Source organism: Colossoma macropomum, unplaced genomic scaffold (genome assembly GCF_904425465.1).
Source record: "Colossoma macropomum unplaced genomic scaffold, Colossoma_macropomum, whole genome shotgun sequence".
NCBI lineage: Eukaryota > Metazoa > Chordata > Actinopteri > Characiformes > Serrasalmidae > Colossoma > Colossoma macropomum.
In genome coordinates, this window is record NW_023494786.1 from 908940 (window position 1) to 930362 (window position 21423).

At 39.2% G+C, this 21423-nt stretch overlaps 1 protein-coding gene across 1 annotated transcript in view; it reads right to left on the bottom strand.

Moving 5' to 3' along the window:
* Positions 1–1316: 1316 nt before the first annotated feature.
* mtnr1ba (melatonin receptor type 1Ba) overlaps positions 1317–21423 on the bottom strand; it is a 21797-nt gene continuing 1690 nt past the window's right edge. The window contains exons 2-4 of the mRNA XM_036598260.1: positions 3083–3299; positions 1928–2174; positions 1317–1718 (exon numbers count right to left, since the gene is read on the bottom strand). Coding sequence (XP_036454153.1) covers positions 1317–1718; positions 1928–2174; positions 3083–3299 — 866 coding nt within the window. The remainder of the gene's footprint in view (positions 1719–1927; positions 2175–3082; positions 3300–21423) is intronic.

The window sequence follows — 21423 nt, forward strand, 5'->3', positions numbered from 1 at the left end:
ACTACTTCAAGATTTTGGAGATCTTCAATCAGGGTTGACAGTGGACTCTTCGTAAAGGTAGATCTCCAAAAGCAAGACTAGTGACCACTGCTTCAAGATCTTGGAGATCTTCAATCAAGGTTGATAGTGAAAATCCTTCGTGAAGGTAGATCTCCAAGAACAGGACTAGTGACCACTGCTTTAAGATCTTGGGAGTGTAGTAGGCTTTTAGATTCATATGGTAGCCAAAAAAATGCTAACTTACTGTGAGTGACATTTCTTGCCAACCTCAAACAGCTTTTGAGTAAAAACATTCCCAGTTGTCATGAATGCAGTTTCACCAACTTGGGTCTTTATGTTTTTGAGGTTACAAAACTTTGAGGCCAGGTTAAGGCTACCCTACCCACCTCTGAGAATCACTCCTCATACTTCAACCACAGATTGAAGGTATCATCTCTGCTCACAAATGTAATTAAGGCTCCTATACCCACAACTATTTACGGTGAAGCTCTAACCGTATGGTGAGGTCTTGGGTAGCTTTGACTTCAGCCATTATTTCACTGATATTACAATACTTATTCTTGAGAGTGGTTTGAAGCTACCCACCTCTTGCTACCGTTCTTCATATATCAAGCAGAGATTGCAAAGTGAAGGTAGATTGCTTGCTTGCGAGTCACGAATGGCACTCGCGAATGTAACTCTGTTGCCGCATTAAATAATTTCCACCTTGTTGTTGTTCCTAAACTGTTTTTCTTCACTGCTCTTGAATGTTTGCTTACTCAGGGGAAGCAGGACACGATGCAACTCTCGGTGGAAGTTCTGGTGTAGCAGCCTGTAGACCACAGCATTCAGGTACGAGTTGAAGCACGCCATGAAGTGGCTGGATGCACCATTAGGTTCCTCTAACCATATAGACTCTTAAAAACAAAGGTTCCTAAATGGTTCTTGGCTTGGACATGCAGCCCTAGAAAAACAATTCAATAGGTTAGAACCTTCAGCTTGTGTCAAGGTTTTTGAACCTTTGAAAATCTTTGAAAAAGGTCCTTCAGACTCACAAATCTCATTTACAAATATCTAAAGTTCGTTAGTAAACTAATAGTTTGCTTCTATTGCTCAGAAGAACCACTTTTGGCACCTTTATTTTTAAGATCCCTCTCGAATGGTGCATTGAGGGAATGATTCAAGAGGCCAAGAGCTAGCCCTGGAACATGCCTGGGATTACAGAAACCATTGTATCTTTTTCTGTGTCACTTTATGGGTTCTGGGATTTCTAGCCTCGGCCCTGCTGTCACTTCAACCACAGATTGAAGGCGCGGTCTGTTCTAACCTATAGAACGTTAAATTGTCTCTGCTTTTGGCTGGTCGTTGTTGTTGTTCCCAGGTGACTGCTTGTTGCTGCGCTCCGTGCCACCCCTGGATGTTTCCTGCAGGAAAAGGCGGGGCTTGCAGAGAGAAAGCAAAATGCGACGGTACTCCCGTCGGAAGTTCTGGTTGAGGAGTCCGTAGACCACGGCGTTCAGGCACGAGTTGAAGTATGCCATGAAGTAGCTGACCACAAAGAGCCAGTCGGGCACCATTGGTGCCACCCTTGGTGGGTCCACGGCCACGGCCAGGCCAATCAGATTCAGCGGCGCCCAACAGACGGCGAAAAGCACGAAGACAACAAACATGGTGAGGAAGTGCCGCAGCTCGCTGGGCCGAAGGCGTGGCCTCACGTCACTGGTGACCCGCCTCCTCACCTGCAATGTAATGCAATTTAAGGCAGACATACACTCAAAAACTGCAACAAAACACCAAGATTTTATCTGTGACAAAACTTCGTTTTTCATTGCAGTTACATACATTGTTAAATGAGGGGGCTAGCTAGGAAACAAATTGTCCTAGATTGACATTTTAAAATATCACACACAGCTAACGTATAGTTTTGATGCAAAAAGAGGTTAAAGACCTGTAGCACAAGAACCCAGATCCTCAAGTAGCAGAATGTGACCACAGCAATAGGCAGCAAGAAGTGGACGGTCACCACGGCAATGGTGTATCCTGCGCTGGCCGTCTGGCTGAAGGTGCAGGAGTAGACTCGGGGGTCATAGGTCAGTGAGCCCAGCGCAAGGTTGGGCAGGATGGCGATGGCTGTCAGAACCCAGACCAGGATAAGCAGCACTGAGGTCCCGGCGCGTCCATATACCTTTTCATACCTGAGACAATCCACCAATACAGTATCATTTTCAAAGAATACATGCACAGAAAATTAACAAAAATGACCATGGCTTCAGCTCTAAACCCTGGATTTGTTGTATTTAAAGACTTTAATTACATGACCACCACAGGTGGGTAGTAACTAGTTCCATTCCAAGTGAAAAAGGAGTTTCCAAAACTGAAGTTTCAGAAAATGGGGCTGCATGTCCCCAGATTTTTTTAAAGTCAATAGTTATGAAATGAACATTGAGTCGATGTTGACTAATCACTGATGGCGTAATGAATAAAACCACAGGAGAAGAAATGCTTTGCAACAAGTGAAAATCTGTGATGAAGCCAAACTCCACAGGTCAGTAGAGCATGATGTGCCCTTTCCAAAGAGTCCTGGATTGCTTCAGGAAACCTGGGATATAGACCCTGAAATCACCTCAGGCTCCTCCGAGGCATCCATGTTGTTAGTGTCACAATCAGTGAAGCTTTAAGAGTCATCGCCGAGCAGTAAAATCAACAAATTGACTAGCCGACTAGTAGGTGCAGCCCCTACTCCTAACAACCACCTGGAAAACCTGCTAGACACCAAAACCGCCCCCAACAGATAAACAGCACTTAAAGCTTTCATCTCTGAGAGAGAGGAGAAAATCAAGCTGCTTCAGATCTGAAAACATCCACAGGTGTTTCTGTCCATCCTTCCACTGTGAGAAGACGACTCAGCGCTGTGGGTCTGAAAGGATATGTAGCTGATCAAGAAGAACCTCACTGAGAAAAGGAGACGGACATATCAAACAAAGAAGCTGAACAATGGACTGACCACCCCAGAGTCCAGACCTCAACATCACTGAAAGTGTTTCATTACTTCAGAAAATGATCAACCAGCTTCTAAGACTGAACTTTGGAGGGAAGGTTGTACCTGCTGGCCTGGCAGATGAAGCAGTAGCGGTTGATGGCGATGGCGGTGATGTTGAAGATGGAGCCGATCACGCTCGCCCCCATCAGGAAACCACTCACTTTACACTCTGTCTCCCCCGGCAACCAGCCCGCATGCAGCATCGCGTGGAGGACCAGCGGGTACGGATAACACACCACCAGTAGGTCCGCAAACGCCAGGCTCACCACAAACACATTACCTCACACACACACAAAAACAGTGTAACACAATGTAACACACAAACGCATAGATAACACTGTAAAACCAGCAAATTCACAAAATTCATAATTTGATTCAATAAAGTGGAATCTTAGATCTACACAGTTTATAATGCAGCAAAAAAATAATGAGTGGATAAAACACTGCATTAGGATAATACCTTAATGTTTTCATATTGACTTCATTACAGCATTCAGTATTATAAAAGTATCATTTTAAAATAAAAGCTCAAACTCACACACTAGACACTAATATAGTGACGATACAACAATACAGTACAAAATGCTACAATACAATACATTAAAACGTGTTGCAATACAATACTATATTTAATGATGTTATGCGATGACTGCTATACACTCTGCCAAATTATGATACATTATGCAGTACGATCTAATATATTATGATGCATTGCAATGCACTACGACAGATTATGATATAATACTGTATTACACAATTAGATACAAAAGGATATGTTATGATGCATTGCAATACACTATGATACGTTATGATATAATACTATATTATACAGTATGACAGGATACGATACATAATGATCCATTGCAATACACTACGTATATATTACGACATAAGATTATATTATACACTACGTTATATGATACTTTAAGATGCACTGCAATACACTATGATAGATTATGATACACTACTATATTATACAGTATGATACAATATGATACATTACAATTCATTGCAATACACTATGATATATTATGACATAATACTATATTTTATAGTATACAGATACATCTCTGTATAGCTCTGGGGGGGGGCGACCAATCAGAACAGAGTGGGTGAATTGAGCAATCAGAGCGTGCTGGACTCTTCAGGAGGCGGGGCTTAAAGACACAGGAGCTCTAACAGAGCGTTTCAGACAGAGGGTGAATAGAGATGAACAGTCTGAGGAACATAATGTGTTTTGGAACATTGAAGCTGTAAATCTGTTCTAGACCCCAAAAATAAAATTATGAACACAGAAAATTGGCATAGTAGGTCAATTTTACATTATTGGAGACTGATGCATTTTGGCCCTCGATCTAACCTCGCTCATGAAGTACTCGGCCTTTCCTGGAAGCTCTTTTTTATACCATAGTATAATTGCATCACCTGTTTAAGGTGTTTTTTGAACATTTCGGTCTCAAATTGCTGCTGTTTCAACTTGGAATGTATTGAAGACATTTAAGAATAAGTAAAAATGTACAAAAAACAATGAAGTTGACTAGATAAACCATCACATATCTTGTCTTTGTACTATTTAAATACTGTCAAGGTCATTTTTTTCTGTTTTTATTTGTTTGGAATTGGTTCGTACAAAGATGTAACACACACACACACACACACACACACACACAGTTCAAATGTATGAATAGGTATAGTGGCTACCACTAGCTTTTGGCAGCTTCTTAGGTTTCCAGCTAAATAACAGAAGCAGCTTTTGTACAAAGTCAAAATAAAAGTCATTACTTCTGCAATCAGTCTCTGAATTAAACAATGTTGTTTAATTTTTACTTTTATTTGAAGTTCATGTAAAGAACATACAAATTCAACAGACCCTTTGATCAGGGGTAATTAGAGTTTTAAATTGGTTAGGGTTGCTTGTTAGTCCAGTTTAAAACCTTCAATTTAGCAATATTTACAGATTTATAGATTTTTTATGTTATTTTTTACTGTTGACACAAGCTCAGGCCACATGGCCTCCAGCCAAAACTCGGCCAATCAGACAAGCTCTGCTTTGTCTAGACCTCTGTGATTGGATAATGGCCCATTAGATGCCACAACAACAACCCGAACAAGTCAGAAAGCAAACTGCCCCCGGAGGGGCAGGTGTGTCGCCATGGTGACACAGCGGCAGCGCATCAGCTCAGTGCAGCCCATTTAACTACAAAATAATGCCCCAGCACGCACAATTTACCTTCACTCTCAGGTGAACGAGCCCCCGAGTCACATCCACAACACTTTCTCCTCTGTTTTTCTTTTAGTGCTACGTGATTCATCGAATATTCACTTTACGTTTTATTTCTGCGTCTTTTCTCTCCTTCTGACGCTTCTGTCACTCAGAGACTAAATCTGCTGTGTAAACACAAACGACCAGCTCTGACCTCTGACTGAACCTGCAGATAAAGACCACACCTGTACACACACACCTGAACACACAATACACACACATACACCTGAACACACAATACACACACACACACACACACCTGCACACACACACACACACACACACACCTGCACACACACACACACACACCTGCACACACATGCATCTGCGCACACACACACACACACACATTTTCACACACACCCTCAGTCACACACACACATCTGCACACCTGCAAACACACACACACACACTCAGTCAGTGACAGTGTGTGTATCAGTAAATTGATAGTGAACTGTAAACTGTACTGTATTTATTCCTGACGTCAGAGAGAAACACTGATCTACTTTACACACACAGACACATTCTCATCTCGCCTTTCCCTCCGTCTCTCTCATTTCTCTTTCACCTCTTCTTCACTCTCCCTCGGCTGTCCCTCTCTCGTCTTTCTCTGTATCCTTCTTTTACTCTCTCTCTGTTCAGTTCAGTGTAGTTTTATTGGTGAGACTGTATTAAGTATAATATTATAACCACAGCACAATAACGCCGAGACAACAAGCCAACAACAATAACAATATCTCTCTCCCCCGGCTCTCTCTCTATCTCTCTCTCTCTGTCTCTCTCTCTCATTTCTTCTCTTGTTCTCTCTCTCTCTCTCTCTCTCTCTCTCTCTCTCTCAACTTCCCTCTCCTTTCTCTCTTGCTTTATGTTTTATCTTTGTCAGTTTAATTTTCATAAAAATGATAACAATTTTATATTTGCCCAAACATCCATTAGATAAACAGCACAGAGAGAGAAAGAGAGAGAGAGAGAGAAAGAGAGTGAAAGAGAGAATGAGAACGACAGAGAAAAAAGAAAGAGAGACAGATAGACAGGCAGAATAAAAGAGTAAGACAGTGAGAGAGAGAGAGAGACAGTGAGAGAGAGAGAGAGAGAGAGAGAGAGAGAGAGAGAGAGAGAGAATTAAAATCTGCAAAAGTCCAACAGCTTCTCGGATTGCATTTAAAACACACACATGCAATTAAATAACAAAACCACACACACACACACACACACACACACACACACACACACACACTCTCAGTCAGAGATTCATAATTGATGGTCGTGAAGGACGGCAGCGCTTATTTAACATTAACGCTAATTAAACCAGTAATGACCCGAGACGGTGCTCACTCTTCTTCTCTACAGTCGGACAGACGGCTCTCCCTCAACACAGTCTGCAGCCCCCCAACAGAGATATACAGTCACAGATCCTCTCCTAGACCCCATGTATCTAACGCAAGGCCTGTGGGTCACACAGTCTCATCCGGCCTGCAAAAGTGTTTTAATTTTCTGTTAATATTAGCCTGTTTCTCAATGCGCTGCTCTACAGTCCCCAGCATGCAATGCAATGCATTGTGCGCTCCGACTCTTCTACCTCAACAACAATCTATGGGACAGCGGTTACACCTTAATTCTACACAGTTCCACACCAGTCATATCACCAAACACACCAGCTGCATTTCAGCTGCAGTTCAACCAACATCAACACTTAACATCAGCTCAGCAGCTCAGAAACTGAGTTTAGGCCTTAATGAACGTTCAGCAAAGAAAGGATGCCAGGTGTCGAGTTCAAGCAAAAAACCTAATCTTATGTCCTGACAAGATTTACATTTGGAATTTTTCAAGTATTCATGCAATATTTCAAGGTCTACTACAAGTGCCGATATTTCACTGTTGACGTTTTTGCATATTTTGAATAAACAGTGGCCGGTTCGGATTACAGCACAACATTAATTAAAATTTAATAAAAACATCTTCCTTCTGTGGCCCACAGATTTGTTGAGATTTTTTAATGTGGCTCTTTTAGTGGTTGAGTTTGACACCCCTGTGCTAGATGCTCTCTCTGTCCACCACGGGATATTCCAATCAACACTAACATTTACTGGAAAAACACAGCACAGTGAGTGTAGTCAGAGTGTGCATTAGAGCCAAGCCTTCAGTTTGGAAAAAAAAAGGGATGCACCAATTTATCGGCCGATGCCGATATGATATCCGATATTTTTTATGTACATATCTGCTGATACGATACATAAACATTTATAAATTGTAGAAACTGGGACCACGTCACATCACGTCACGCCAGCATTACAGAGTAGTATAAGTGTTATTATTATTATTATTATCATTATTATTATTATTATTATTATTATTATTCCTTCTACTTCTGTAGAGTTATACATGCAGTAAAATGAATAAAATAATATTTTAGTGCAGTAACCCAGCGTCACCTAAACATTCTGCTGTTCCAGGTAAAAACATGGTTCTTCAAGGGTTCCATATTAAAAGCAATGGTTTACTCAGAGTATCCATGAGTTACCATGGATATTCTAAGTAAACCACTGCTTTTACCATGAGTTTTATATAGAACCGTTTGCATGCTTAAAGGGTTCTCTGCATGGTGAAATAGTTCTTCAGGAGAATGTGTTTATGGTTATATACAGCACCAAAAAGGGTGCTTCTATTATTACAGTGTCAAGCTTGTAGCAATAGCAGAACCCTTTTCGGTGCTAAATAGAACCATAAACACATTCTCCATCAATCTCAAGAACCATTTCACCATGCAGAGAACCCTTTAAGCATGCAAACGGTTCCTTGAGAACTCATTTTTCTATGTAGAACCATTGCCTTTACTAAAGAACCCTTGAAGAATAAACACGTCATCAGATATTGTTTGGAAATATTGGTCAAATACCCAATGCTCATTATCTTTTTCAAGCAATTATCTGCATATCGATATTATTCCTATATCACGATAGTGCATCCTTAAAAAATTCTGAAATGACATGGAACAAAAGCAAATAAAAACACCTTCTGATGATTCTAATTTCTAAATGCATATCTGCGCTAAGCTAACACTTTTTATTCTAGATTAAACACAAACATTTGAAGCTTGTAAAAGATATTTTCTGTTTTATGTAAAGCATGTAAAAGACGTTAATATTTGTTTGAGCTTTTATGTATCGACTTCAACAAAGAGTCTTGCTGCTGCCGCTGATGTTTTCCATTCCTAACAACCACCTGGAACCTGGATGCTATTCATAGTCGGTGATGTATCCAGGAGCGGAGTTCTTCAAATCTGGAGCTTGAATCCACTGTCTGGTCTTGGATTTTGTAATCACTGGAAGGTACGACACTACATGGCCAATCACGTGCATTAGCAGTTAACTAACCGTGATTACAAAATCCAGGAGCAGAAACTGGCCCTGGATTCGAGGTCCAGATTTGAAGACTTCTCGGACCGGATTCACGAAAATGTCTTAAGAAAGAAAATCTTCCGAAATGTGTTTTTCTTAACTTCATTCTTAAGAAAGAAGTGGTGATAAATTGTTAGTCTTCAAATAACTAATTAAAATTTTACTTAATTATTTTCTTAAGAAACATTCTATGAAGAAGTGGTTTTCTTGAACATTTTAAACATTAATCTTAAATGTTTTCTTTTTAGTGTTTGTCTTAAGAACCTTTGCGAGTTCTTTGAATTCGGCCTCTGGTCTTTTTTTAAATCAGTCCTGTTGTAAATCAAACTTATTCCCAATTATGTAGGTGCTAATCTAACACGTGAGGCCTTCAGTCCACCTCCTGAAGTCCTAACCAATGGGAGAGCTTGCTTGGCTGAATCTGCCTAGACACCACGGAGAAAACAATCCTGATTGGACAATTTTCCATTAGGTGTTTTTTTGACCCCTTAGCGTCCAAGTTAACAATGAGTATTGTGTTTAAATATGATGATTATTTTAAATAAAAATGAACTTAGAGTTACCGACATGTACATTTTTCATTTTTTAAATAATCATTTGTTCACTAGTGCAAATATTACCATCGGTAAAGTGAAAGGCAGCTGTGAGGATGGAATATATTTGTGGAAATGATTTGAATGAATGATTCGCTTGATGAAATGATTCAACGCACTTTTGAATCAACTAAATTCATCACTCTACTTATTAAAGAGAGAACTGGAGAAAAACACATGTTGTATTGATTGCATCTGACTCCCTCGAGAGAAAACAACCTGTATCCCTGAATTCCCTGCACTGCCTGTATGTTTTTTGTGTTTTTCCTGCTTTAATTCAACTGATTTGAGGTCTGGATTGTCTGCATTTGCACTGCAGAATGAAAGTATTTGTAGTGGGGAATGTATTCATTTCCAGCGAGAACAGTTTGTATTTGTAAGTTTGGAATGTTTGCATTTGCAGTGTGGAATAAAAGTATTTGTAGTGTGGAATGTACTCATTTGAGTGTGGAATGAAAGTGTTTGCACTGTGGAATGTTTTGCTGTGCAGTGAGGAATGTATTAATTTGAAATGTGGAATATTTGCATTTTCAGTGCAAAATGGAAGTATTTGCAGTGTGGAATGAAAGTATTTGCAGTGTGGAATGTACTCATTTGCAGTGTGGAATGAAAGTATTTGCAGTGTGGAATGTACTCATTTGGAGTATGGAATGAAAGTATTTGTAGTGTGGAATGTACTCATTTGCAGTGTGGAATGAAAGTATTTGCAGTGTGGAATGTACTCATTTGCAGTGTGGAATGAAAGTATTTGCAGTGTGGAATGTACTCATTTGCAGTGTGGAATGAAGTATTTGTAGTGTGGAATGTACTCATTTGCAGTGTGGAATGAAAGTATTTGCAGTGTGGAATGTACTCATTTGCAGTGTGGAATGAAAGTATTTGCAGTGTGGAATGTACTCATTTGGAGTATGGAATGAAAGTGTTTGCAGTGTGGAATGTACTCATTTGCAGTGTGGAATGAAAGTATTTGCAGTGTGGAATGTACTCATTTGCAGTGTGGAATGAAAGTATTTGCAGTGTGGAATGTACTCATTTGCAGTGTGGAATGAAAGTATTTGCAGTGTGGAATGTACTCATTTGCAGTGTGGAATGAAAGTATTTGCAGTGTGGTATGTACTCAGTGTGGAATGTTTGCGTCTGCACTGTGGAATGAAAGTATTTACAGTGTATTGCATTTGCAAAATTTCCTGGATTTTGTAATCCCGGTTCGTTGACTAAACTGCTGATGTAAGTGATCAGCCATCCGGTGTTGGACCTTCCAGTGATTACAAAATACAAGACCAGAAACTGGATTCAAGGTCCAGATTTAAACAGGGAGAAAAACACACTTTGTATTGATTGCATCTGACTCCTTTGAGAGAAAACAAACTGTATCCCAGAATTCCCTGCACTCCGTGTATGTCTTTTGTGTTTTTCCTGCTTTAACTCGACTGATTCGACTCATCAGGTAATTGTCAACCCCCTCATGAGCTGAGTCAGGTGTGCTAGAGGAGGCAAAATGCTAAAAAATCTGCAGCACTGCGACTGAGAGCCACTGGAGGAGATCTATTCTTCCTCCTCTCACACACTCTCACACACACACACACACACACACACACACACACACACACACACACACACTCAGACACACTCTCTCTCTCTCAGAAATCATCTCCGAAAGCTCTTATGTTCCCGTCCTTCTCTGTGTTACATATGAATGATCTTCTGATTTTATAGGCTGGAGCTGACAGGCATTGATCCACTTCACCAAACTCGAGTGCTTTTTGGATAAGCGGAAGGACGTTTAAACGTCCGGCCTGTGAATGTAATTTACACACTCACCCAGTCCAGAATCTCTGAATATGCTTTAAGAAAACAAATGTTTGAATAAAAAAGATAACAGGTTACAGTGTCTATTCTCAACCGTGTCCAAGAAACGCACTCTTCATTAATTATGAATACTATTAATAAATCCTCATTTTGTATCCAGACGTCTCCCGCATAAAACAACACAGAGATGTTTTGTATTTTCAGTGTAGAATGTTTTCAGATTGGAATATTTATAATGTGGAATGTTTGTGGTTTAAAATATTTGCAGTACGGAATGTTTGCATTTGTAGTGTACAGTGTTTGCTGTATGGAATTTTTGTGGGGTAGAATGTTTAAATTTGTTGAATGTTTGCAGTCTGAAACTTTTGCTTTGTGGAATGTCTGTATTTGCAGGGTGGAATCAAAGAATTTGGACTGAGGAATGTTTGCATTCGCAATGCGGAATATTTGCATTTGCAATGTGAAATGAAAGGATTTGCAGGTGTGGAATGAAAATATTTGCAGTATTTGGAATGTTTGCACTAGCAGTATTGAATGTATCCATTTGAAGTGTGGAACGTTTTCATTTGCAGTGGTGAATGTTTACATTTGCAGTGTGGAATGAAAGTGTTTGCAGTGTGGAACGTTTGCATTTGCAGTGCAGAATGTGAGAATTTGCAGGTGTGAAACATTTAAATTTGCATTGTGCTAAGTTTGTATTTGCAGGTTTGTAATGCTTGTATTTGCAGTGTGGAATGAAAGTATTTGCAGTGTGGAATATTTTCATTCACATTGTGGAATGAAAGTATTTACACTGTGGAATGTCTGCATTTGCAGTGTGGAATGTATTTATTTGCAGTTGTGGAATGTTTGCAATGTTTGCATTTGCAATGTGGAATGTTATTATTGCAGTGTGGAATGAAAGTATTTGCAGTGTGGAATGTTTGCACTTGCACTATTGAATGTTTGCACCTGCAGTGTGGAATGTATTCATTGGCAGAATGGAATGAAAGTACTTGCAGAGTGTAATGTTTGTATTTGCAGTTTGGAATGTTTGCATTTGCATGTATGGAAAATACTTTTGCAGGAGTGGAATGTTGGCGTTTACAGTGCGGAATGAAAGTATTTGCAGTTTTGTATTGATTTGGAGTGTGAAATGTTTTCATTTGGAGTGTGGAATGTTTGCATTTGCAGTGTGGAATGTGTTTGGTATATTTGCAGTGTGTCATATCAGCAGCACAGCAAACAGCTGGCCAATGAGAGAAAAAGACATCATTGTTCTCTTTCCTACTGAGCAGTGTGTCTCTGAATGTGTGTACATATTAGCAAGCATGTATATAGATGTGTGTATGTGTGTGTGTGTGTGTGTGTGTGTGTGTGTGTGTGTGTGTGTGCGGTAGCAGAATCATCATCAGTGTGAAGTGCGGTGCTCGTCTCTCCTCATCCACTCAGCAAACACACACAGCATCCTGTGGAGCTGCTGGCACCGACAGGCCACCGAGCTGGAGCACACCAGCGTGTGTGTGTGAGTGTGTGTATGTGTGTGTGTTTGTGGGTTGATTACACTGGCCTTACATCAGACACACACACACACACTCGTGCGGTCCCGTCCTCTCTGTCAGCTCCTGATTGTATTTCACTGCGTCTCGCTGACGTCGGCACATCAGCGCGATCACAGTGACACTGCGGGACAGCGTCCACTTCCATGCTCCCTAAAACCCTCTGACCTTTGACCCCTGCCCTTACACGCCCCACAAGCCACCCTGCCTGGTTCTTCACTGTCAGTCTCGGATCCCTGACCCCGCGGCTGATTGGATAAGACCCTCAGAGACCCTCACAGAAATGTATCATATCAGGAGAAAAGGAAAGAAAAGATTAAAAAAAAATATGAGTATAGACAAAAATAGAAAATAATACAAGAGTAAAAAAGTAAGAAAGAAGATAAAAGAATAGAAGAGTATAGAGAAGAATGGAAAATAATAGGACTAAAAAGAACAAAAGAAGAGAAGGAATGAAAGGAAGACTAAAGAGAGAGAAGGAAGATAAAGGAAACTAGAAAACTAGAGTGAAGAATAGAAAATAATTGAAGAGTAAAGAGAAGAAAAGAAGCAAAAAACAAAAGAAGAGTTAAAAATGAAACAGAATAGAATAGATATAAGAAATTTTAATTAGAAATAGAAATATTGAAATCTTGATGAAGAGAACGTTTTTCTAGTTACCACAATTTTTACAAGATTTCTGAGGTACGAGTGAGAAATAATTCATAAAAAATTGCAGCAAATAAATGATCTTTAATATCTAAAACATGCAATAATCCATGAATGAGTGATTACAATAACTCATTACAATAACAAGAACACACACACAATAACAATTTCACAGACATGAACAAAAAATAATTTTCTGATAAACACCTGAATACAGGACTCCACCTTTTCTCATGAACAGTGGATGTTTTTAAAGATCAATGGTAGATATATATTTAAATAGCCTATATTTATATTATTGCATTTGCATATATTTATTGAAATGTAAACTCTGTTTTATATATATATATATATATATATATATATATATATATATATATATATATATATATATATTATACTGAGATTTAATTTGATTTGTTATCTTTTTAAATCTTTCTATTATTGCTTTTCATGTATTGACCAGTAAAAGCTATCCAGCAGTTAAAGCTCACTAGCCTCAGTGTAACCCTGTAATTGCAGTATCAATTGAGATTTTGAGATAAAATTTAGATGTAAATGTTATTTTAGTATCAATTGAGGTTTTGAGATTAAATTTATATGTAAATGTAATTTCAATGTCAATTGAGATATTGAGATTAAATTTAGATATAAATGTAATTTCAGTATCATTTGAGATTTTGACGTTAAATTAAAAGGTAAATTTAATTTCAGTATTAATTAAGATTTTGAGATTAAATTTAGTATATATGTAATTACAGTAACAATTGAGATTTTGAGATTAAATTTAGATGTAAATGTAATTTCAGTATCAATTGAGATTTTGACATTAAATTAAAAGGTAAATTTAATTTTAGTATTAATTAAGATTTTGAGATTAAATTTAGGTATATATGTAATTACAGTAACAACTGAGATTTTGAGATTAAATTTAGATGTAAATTTAATTTCAGTATTAATTAAATATTGAGATTCAATTTGGATGTGAATTTAATTTCAGTATCAATTAAAATATTGAGATTAAAAATAGATGGAAATTTAATTTCAGTATCAATTAAGATATTGAGATTAAACTTAGAGGTAAATTTAATTTCAGTATCAATTGAGATTTTGAGATTAAATTTAAAGGTAAATTTAATTTCAGTATCAGTTGAGATATTGAGATTAAATTTAGATGTAAATTTAATTTTAGCATCATTTGAGATATTGAGATATTGAACCTCAACACCACTGAATGTGTTTGGGACTGCAGCAGGAAATGTTAAACCAACTTCTAAGACTGAACTTTGTGGATTTCGTTGAAATGCTCAAAGTAAAAGTTCAGTACTGCACGTTCATTTAGAAATGCTTTTTCTTTTCCAGTGAGAACTGTTTTTATTCTGACCATTCCTGACCGCAGCAGTAATGTCCAGTTTATACTATATATATAATATATGTATAGTAAAGACAGTACTTTTAATTTAGAACCATGAACACTCAAAGACCCATTTGAATGCTTGAACGGTTCTTTGCATGGTGAAATGGTTCTATGTAGCACCAAAAAGGGTTCTGCTATTGTCAAGAGCAGGACATTGCAGCAATAGCAGAACCTTTTTTGGTGCTATATAGAACCATATACAGCGCATTCTCTGTCAATCTGAAGAACGATTTCACCAGGCAGAGAACAATTTAAGCATGCAAATGGTTCTTTGAGTGTTCATGGTTCTATATAGAACTATTGTCTTTACTAAAGAACCCCTGAAGAACCATCTTTTTTAAGTGTGCATATTTATACTGTAAATATATCTGACTCCTCGCCAATAAAGCTGAAGGTTGAGGACTCAAAGATGAACTGCTGGTTAACAATGAAGCACAACATTCACACACACACACACACACACACACACACACACACACACACACACCCACACACACACACACACAGAATTTATCATCTATCATGTGTTCTAAGCGTGCTTATGAGGAACGTAGGCTCATCACTCTGTGTTAATGAGACACTGAAAGTCACCTTGTGAGAAAACACATCTGCACTAGCACTCAGAATTAATCACAACATTAATAACAGCTATTATTTTACCTGATGATAACTTCTGCAGTGTAGACTGAAATACTGAAATCATAAATACTGTACGTATATGTATATATGTGTGTAATATGCTTGTAATCACACCATACACCATTAGAATGAATGCAAACCAACATAAACGCAGTATATATGTATCATCAGTATGTTTTATATCAACAAACAAACCCAAATATTTCATTAATATCATTTTTGTGTTTTTTACTTTTCTACATCGTTTGAACACGACAGCTGTCATTTACAATGTATGAAAAATTCATGATAAATAGATCAACAGAATTGCTCCAATACTGCTTGGAATAAAACCTCCTTACATTAATTTACATAAAAAGAGTGTTTTTTCCCTCTCCTGTAAAGTTATGATTTTGAAGTTCCTCTTTACACAGTGAAGAGATATATATATATATATATATATATATATATATATATATATATATATATATATATCAGTATATATATCACTGCTGATGGAACGAAACCTCGTATCTCTCTTTTTTTCATTTTTCATTTTTTGACATAATGTGAAAACGCCTGTTGTCCTTCACATTGTGTGCAAATTTCATAATGAATGGACCAAAGGAAACGGCCCAAAATGAAATGGAAAAAAGTCTGGTTCCATTGACTTCCATTAAAATTAAAGTAGGTTTTTTCCTTCTCCTGTAAAGTTACCATTTTGGAAATACGAGGTTTTCTAAATAAACGTAAGTAAATATGATGTGGGACCTGATGTTTCTGATATTTCTGACTTTTCAGTCCTATATTGAGAAAGTTTGATTTGTGAGCATTCTATTGATTTCTATTAATGCTACTGAACAGTGACAACCTTAATTACTTATTCGTTTTTATTGTTTTAATGTTTTGTAGATTGAATATTACTGTACTACAGCTAAGGTCACCAGAATTACTAACCAAATACGAGCATGCTTACATAACATACAGTAACAAGGGTTCCTAATTTTGAGAAATGTAGTTGATCTAGTGTGAAGAACAAAGTTTGGTTCCAGGTTTGTCCTCCAGACAGATTCACACAGATTTACTCGACGTCTCATTGAATGTAATGAAGTATTGATCAGGTATCGGCTGATGACTGTATGTGTGTTAAAGCACTGCTTACTGTATTAATGTTATTCATATTTATTATAATGTTAGTGTTTTTTGGAATGAATAAAAACTACATATTTGTGTTATTTGCTAAATTCTAACTCTTAACAAACAATATTTTTTTGTTTAAACACATTATTTTGAGCGTGTTTATACTACGTACATATATATGTAGCACATATACACAGTCAATACCTTCGGCCTGCACTACAGCTGGGCTGAAGGGTCAAACCAGGAAAATGCATTAATAATAATCATTAATAATGAATAATTAAATGATTTAATGTGTCGGTTAACTTTTACAGACCTCATAAATACATCAAACACTGCTCTCTCAATTGCTATGTATGTATAATGGTAGAGAGAGCAGTGTTTGATATGAGTGAGAGAGAGAATCTCTCCATGTCCAGCAGCATGTTTCCCTTCATCCCTCTATCCCTCAATTTCTCTCTATCACTCCATTCACAGCGAGCCGTATCGGGACACACACTCATGTTAAGCGGGCCTGTCGCCACGGTTACTGCGCATTCGGTGAGAAGATGATGGGAGTCGACGCATTTGTAGATAAGAAAATGTCAAAACTCTCAAATTAAACTCTCTTTCTCTCTCTATCTCTCTCTCTCTCTTCTTTTCTCTTTCTCTTCTTCTTCTCTCCCTCTCTCTTCTCTCAGGCTCTTTTCCTCTCTCCTCTTCATTGTCACTCTCTTTTCTCCTCTTTGCGTGTGATAAACATGGTATCAGTTTCAGGGTTAGTGTTGAAGAGCAGAGAGAACCCTGACACAACACTGTCTCTACCTCTCTCTACCTCTCTCTCTCTCTCTCTCTCTCTCTCTCTCTCTCTCTCCACCTCTGTTATTCAAGCTGTTTCTTTCTCTCTGCCTTTTTAATTCTATCTGTTCTTCTCACTACCTCCTTTAGTTTGTCTGTCCTTTTCGCCCTCTCTCTCTCGCTCTCTTCCTCGCTCTCTCTCGCTCTCTCAACATCTTCTTTGATCTCTTTCCTACTTTTCCTCTTTTATTTCTCCTGTTTGACATTCCTTCTCTCTTGCTCTCTCTCTCATTTCCACTGCTCTGTCTCTCTCTCTCTCTCTCGTCTGCTCTAATTCTCTCTCTCTGTCATATCGACTCATTCAGCTCTATCGTTAGTGCTGCTGTTTTCCTGTCTATTCATTAAGTCAGTCTCTCTCTCTCTCTCTCTCTCTCTCTCTCTCTCTCTCTCTCTCTCTCTCTTTCTCTCTCTCTCTCTCTCTCCCCCTCTCTCTCTCATTCAGCTCCTTCTCTCAGTGCTGTTTATTTCTGTGTACATTCACAATGAGAGAAGCACCAGAACTCTCACACACCAACACATCAACACAACACACCAACACATCAACACAACACACCAACACAACACACTAACACACTAACACACCAACACACCAACACAACACACCAACACACCAACACATCAACACAACACACCAACACACCAACACAACACACCAACACATCAACACAACATACCAACACACCAACACACCAAAACAACACACCAACGCACCACACCAACACATCACACTAACACACTAACACACCAACACAACACACCAACACAACACACCAACACAACATACCAACACACCAACACATCAACACAACACACTAACACACCAACACACCAACACAACACACTAACACACCAACACATCAACACAACATACCAACACACCAACACACCAAAACAACACACCAACGCACCACACCAACACATCAACACTAACACACCAACACAACACAACATACAAACACACCAACACAACATACCAACACACCAACACATCAACACAACACACTAACACACCAACACATCAACACAACATACTAACACACCAACACATCAACACAACATACCAACACACCAACACACCAAAACAACACACCAACGCACCACACCAACACATCAACACTAACACACTAACACACCAACACAACACACCAACACAACACACCAACACAACATACCAACACACCAACACAACACACTAACACAACACACTAACACCAAAACAACACACCAACACAACACACCAACACACTAACACACTAACACAACACACCAACACACTAACACATCCACACCAACACACCAACACAACACACCAACACAACACACCAACACACCAACACACTAACACAACACACCAACACACTAACACACCAACACACCAAAACAACACACCAACACACTAACAAATCCACACCAACACAACACACTAACACACCAACACAACACACTAACACACCAACACAACACACTAACACACCAACACAACACACTAACAAATCAACACACCAACACACTAACACACCAACACAACACACCAACACAACACACTAACACACCAACACAACACACTAACACACCAACACAACACACCAACACACCAACACAAGACACTAACACATCAACACATCAACACACCAACACAACAACCCAACACACTAACACACTAACACATCAGCACAACACACTAACACATCCACACCAACACAGCAACACAACACACCAACACAACACACCAACACACCAACACACTAACACAACACACCAACACACTAACACACCAACACACCAAAACAACACACCAACACACTAACAAATCCACACCAACACAACACACTAACACACCAACACAACACACTAACACACCAACACAACACACTAACAAATCAACACACCAACACACTAACACACCAACACAACACACTAACAAATCAACACACCAACACAACACACTAACACACCAACACAACACACCAACACAACACACTAACACATCCACACAACACACCAACACACCAACACAAGACACTAACACATCAACACATCAACACACCAACACAACAACCCAACACACTAACACACTAACACATCAACACAACACACCAACACAACACACTAACACATCAACACAACACACCAAAACACAAACACAACACACCAACACACTAACACACCAACACAACACACTAACACATCAACACACCAACACAACACACTAACACACTAACACATCCACACCAACACAACACACCAACACACTAACACATCCACACCAACACACTAACACATCAACACAACACACTAACAGATCAACACACCAACACAACACACTAACACATCCACACCAACACAACACACCAACACACTAACACACCAACACAACACACTAACGCACCAACACACCAACAGACCAACACAACACACTAACACATCCACACACTACCACACCAACACAACACACTAACACACCAACACAACACACTAACACATCCACACACTAACACACCAACACAACACACCAACACACCAACACAACACACTAACACATAAACACACCAACACAACACACTAACACACTAACACATCCACACCAACGCACCAACACAACACACTAACACACCAACACAACACACTAACACATCAACACACCAACACACCAACACAACACACTAACACACCAACACACCAACATACAAACACACTAACACACCAACACAACACACCAGCACACCAACACAACACACTAACAAACCAACACACCAACACACCAACACAACACACCAACACATCAACACAACACACTAATACACTAACACACTAACACACCAAAACAACACACCAACACAACACACTAACAAATCAACACACCAACACACTAACACACCAACACACTAACACTAACAAATCAACAAACCAACACACCAACACACTAACACAACACACCAACACAACACACTAACAAATCAACACACAAACACACTAACAGAACACACCAACACACTAACACACCAACACAACACACTAACACACTAACACACTAACACAACACACTAACAAACCAACACACCAACACAACACACCAACACACTAACACACCAACACATCAACACAACACACCAACACACCAACACACCAACACAACACACTAACACATCAACACACCAACACAACACACTAACACATCAACACAACACACCAACACACCAACACAACACACCAACACATCATGTGTGTGTGTCTGTGAGTGTGTGTGTGTGTCTGTGTGTATCAGTGTCTCCAGTAATAAACACTTGCTAATGAACAGACAGCATTTCAAACCATATGGAGCTTCATATTAATGACGAAAGATTTCAATATAAAACCATGATTGATATTCATTACACACACTCACACACAGACACACACACAGACACTCACACAGACACTCACACAGACACACACTCACACACAGACACACACACACACACACAGACACACACTCACACACAGACACACACACACAGACACACTCACACAGACACACACACACACAGACACACACACACACACACACACACACTCACACAGACACACACTCACACACAGACACACACACAGACACACACTCACACACAGACACTCACACAGACACACACACACACAGACACACACTCACACACAGACACACACACACAGACACTCACACAGACACACACACACACAGACACACACTCACACACAGACACTCACACAGACACACACACACACAGACACACACTCACACACAGACACACACACACAGACACACTCACACAGACACACACTCACACACAGACACACACACAGACACAGACACACACACACACACACAGACACACACTCACACACAGACACACACACACAGACACACTCACACAGACACACACTCACACACAGACACACACACAGACACACTCACACAGACACACACTCACACACAGACACACACACACACACACACTCACACACAGACACAGACACACACACACAGACACACACACACACAGACACACACTCACACACAGACACACACTCACACACAGACACACACACAGACACACACTCACACACAGACACACTCACACAGACACACACAGACACACACACAGACACACTCACACACAGACACAC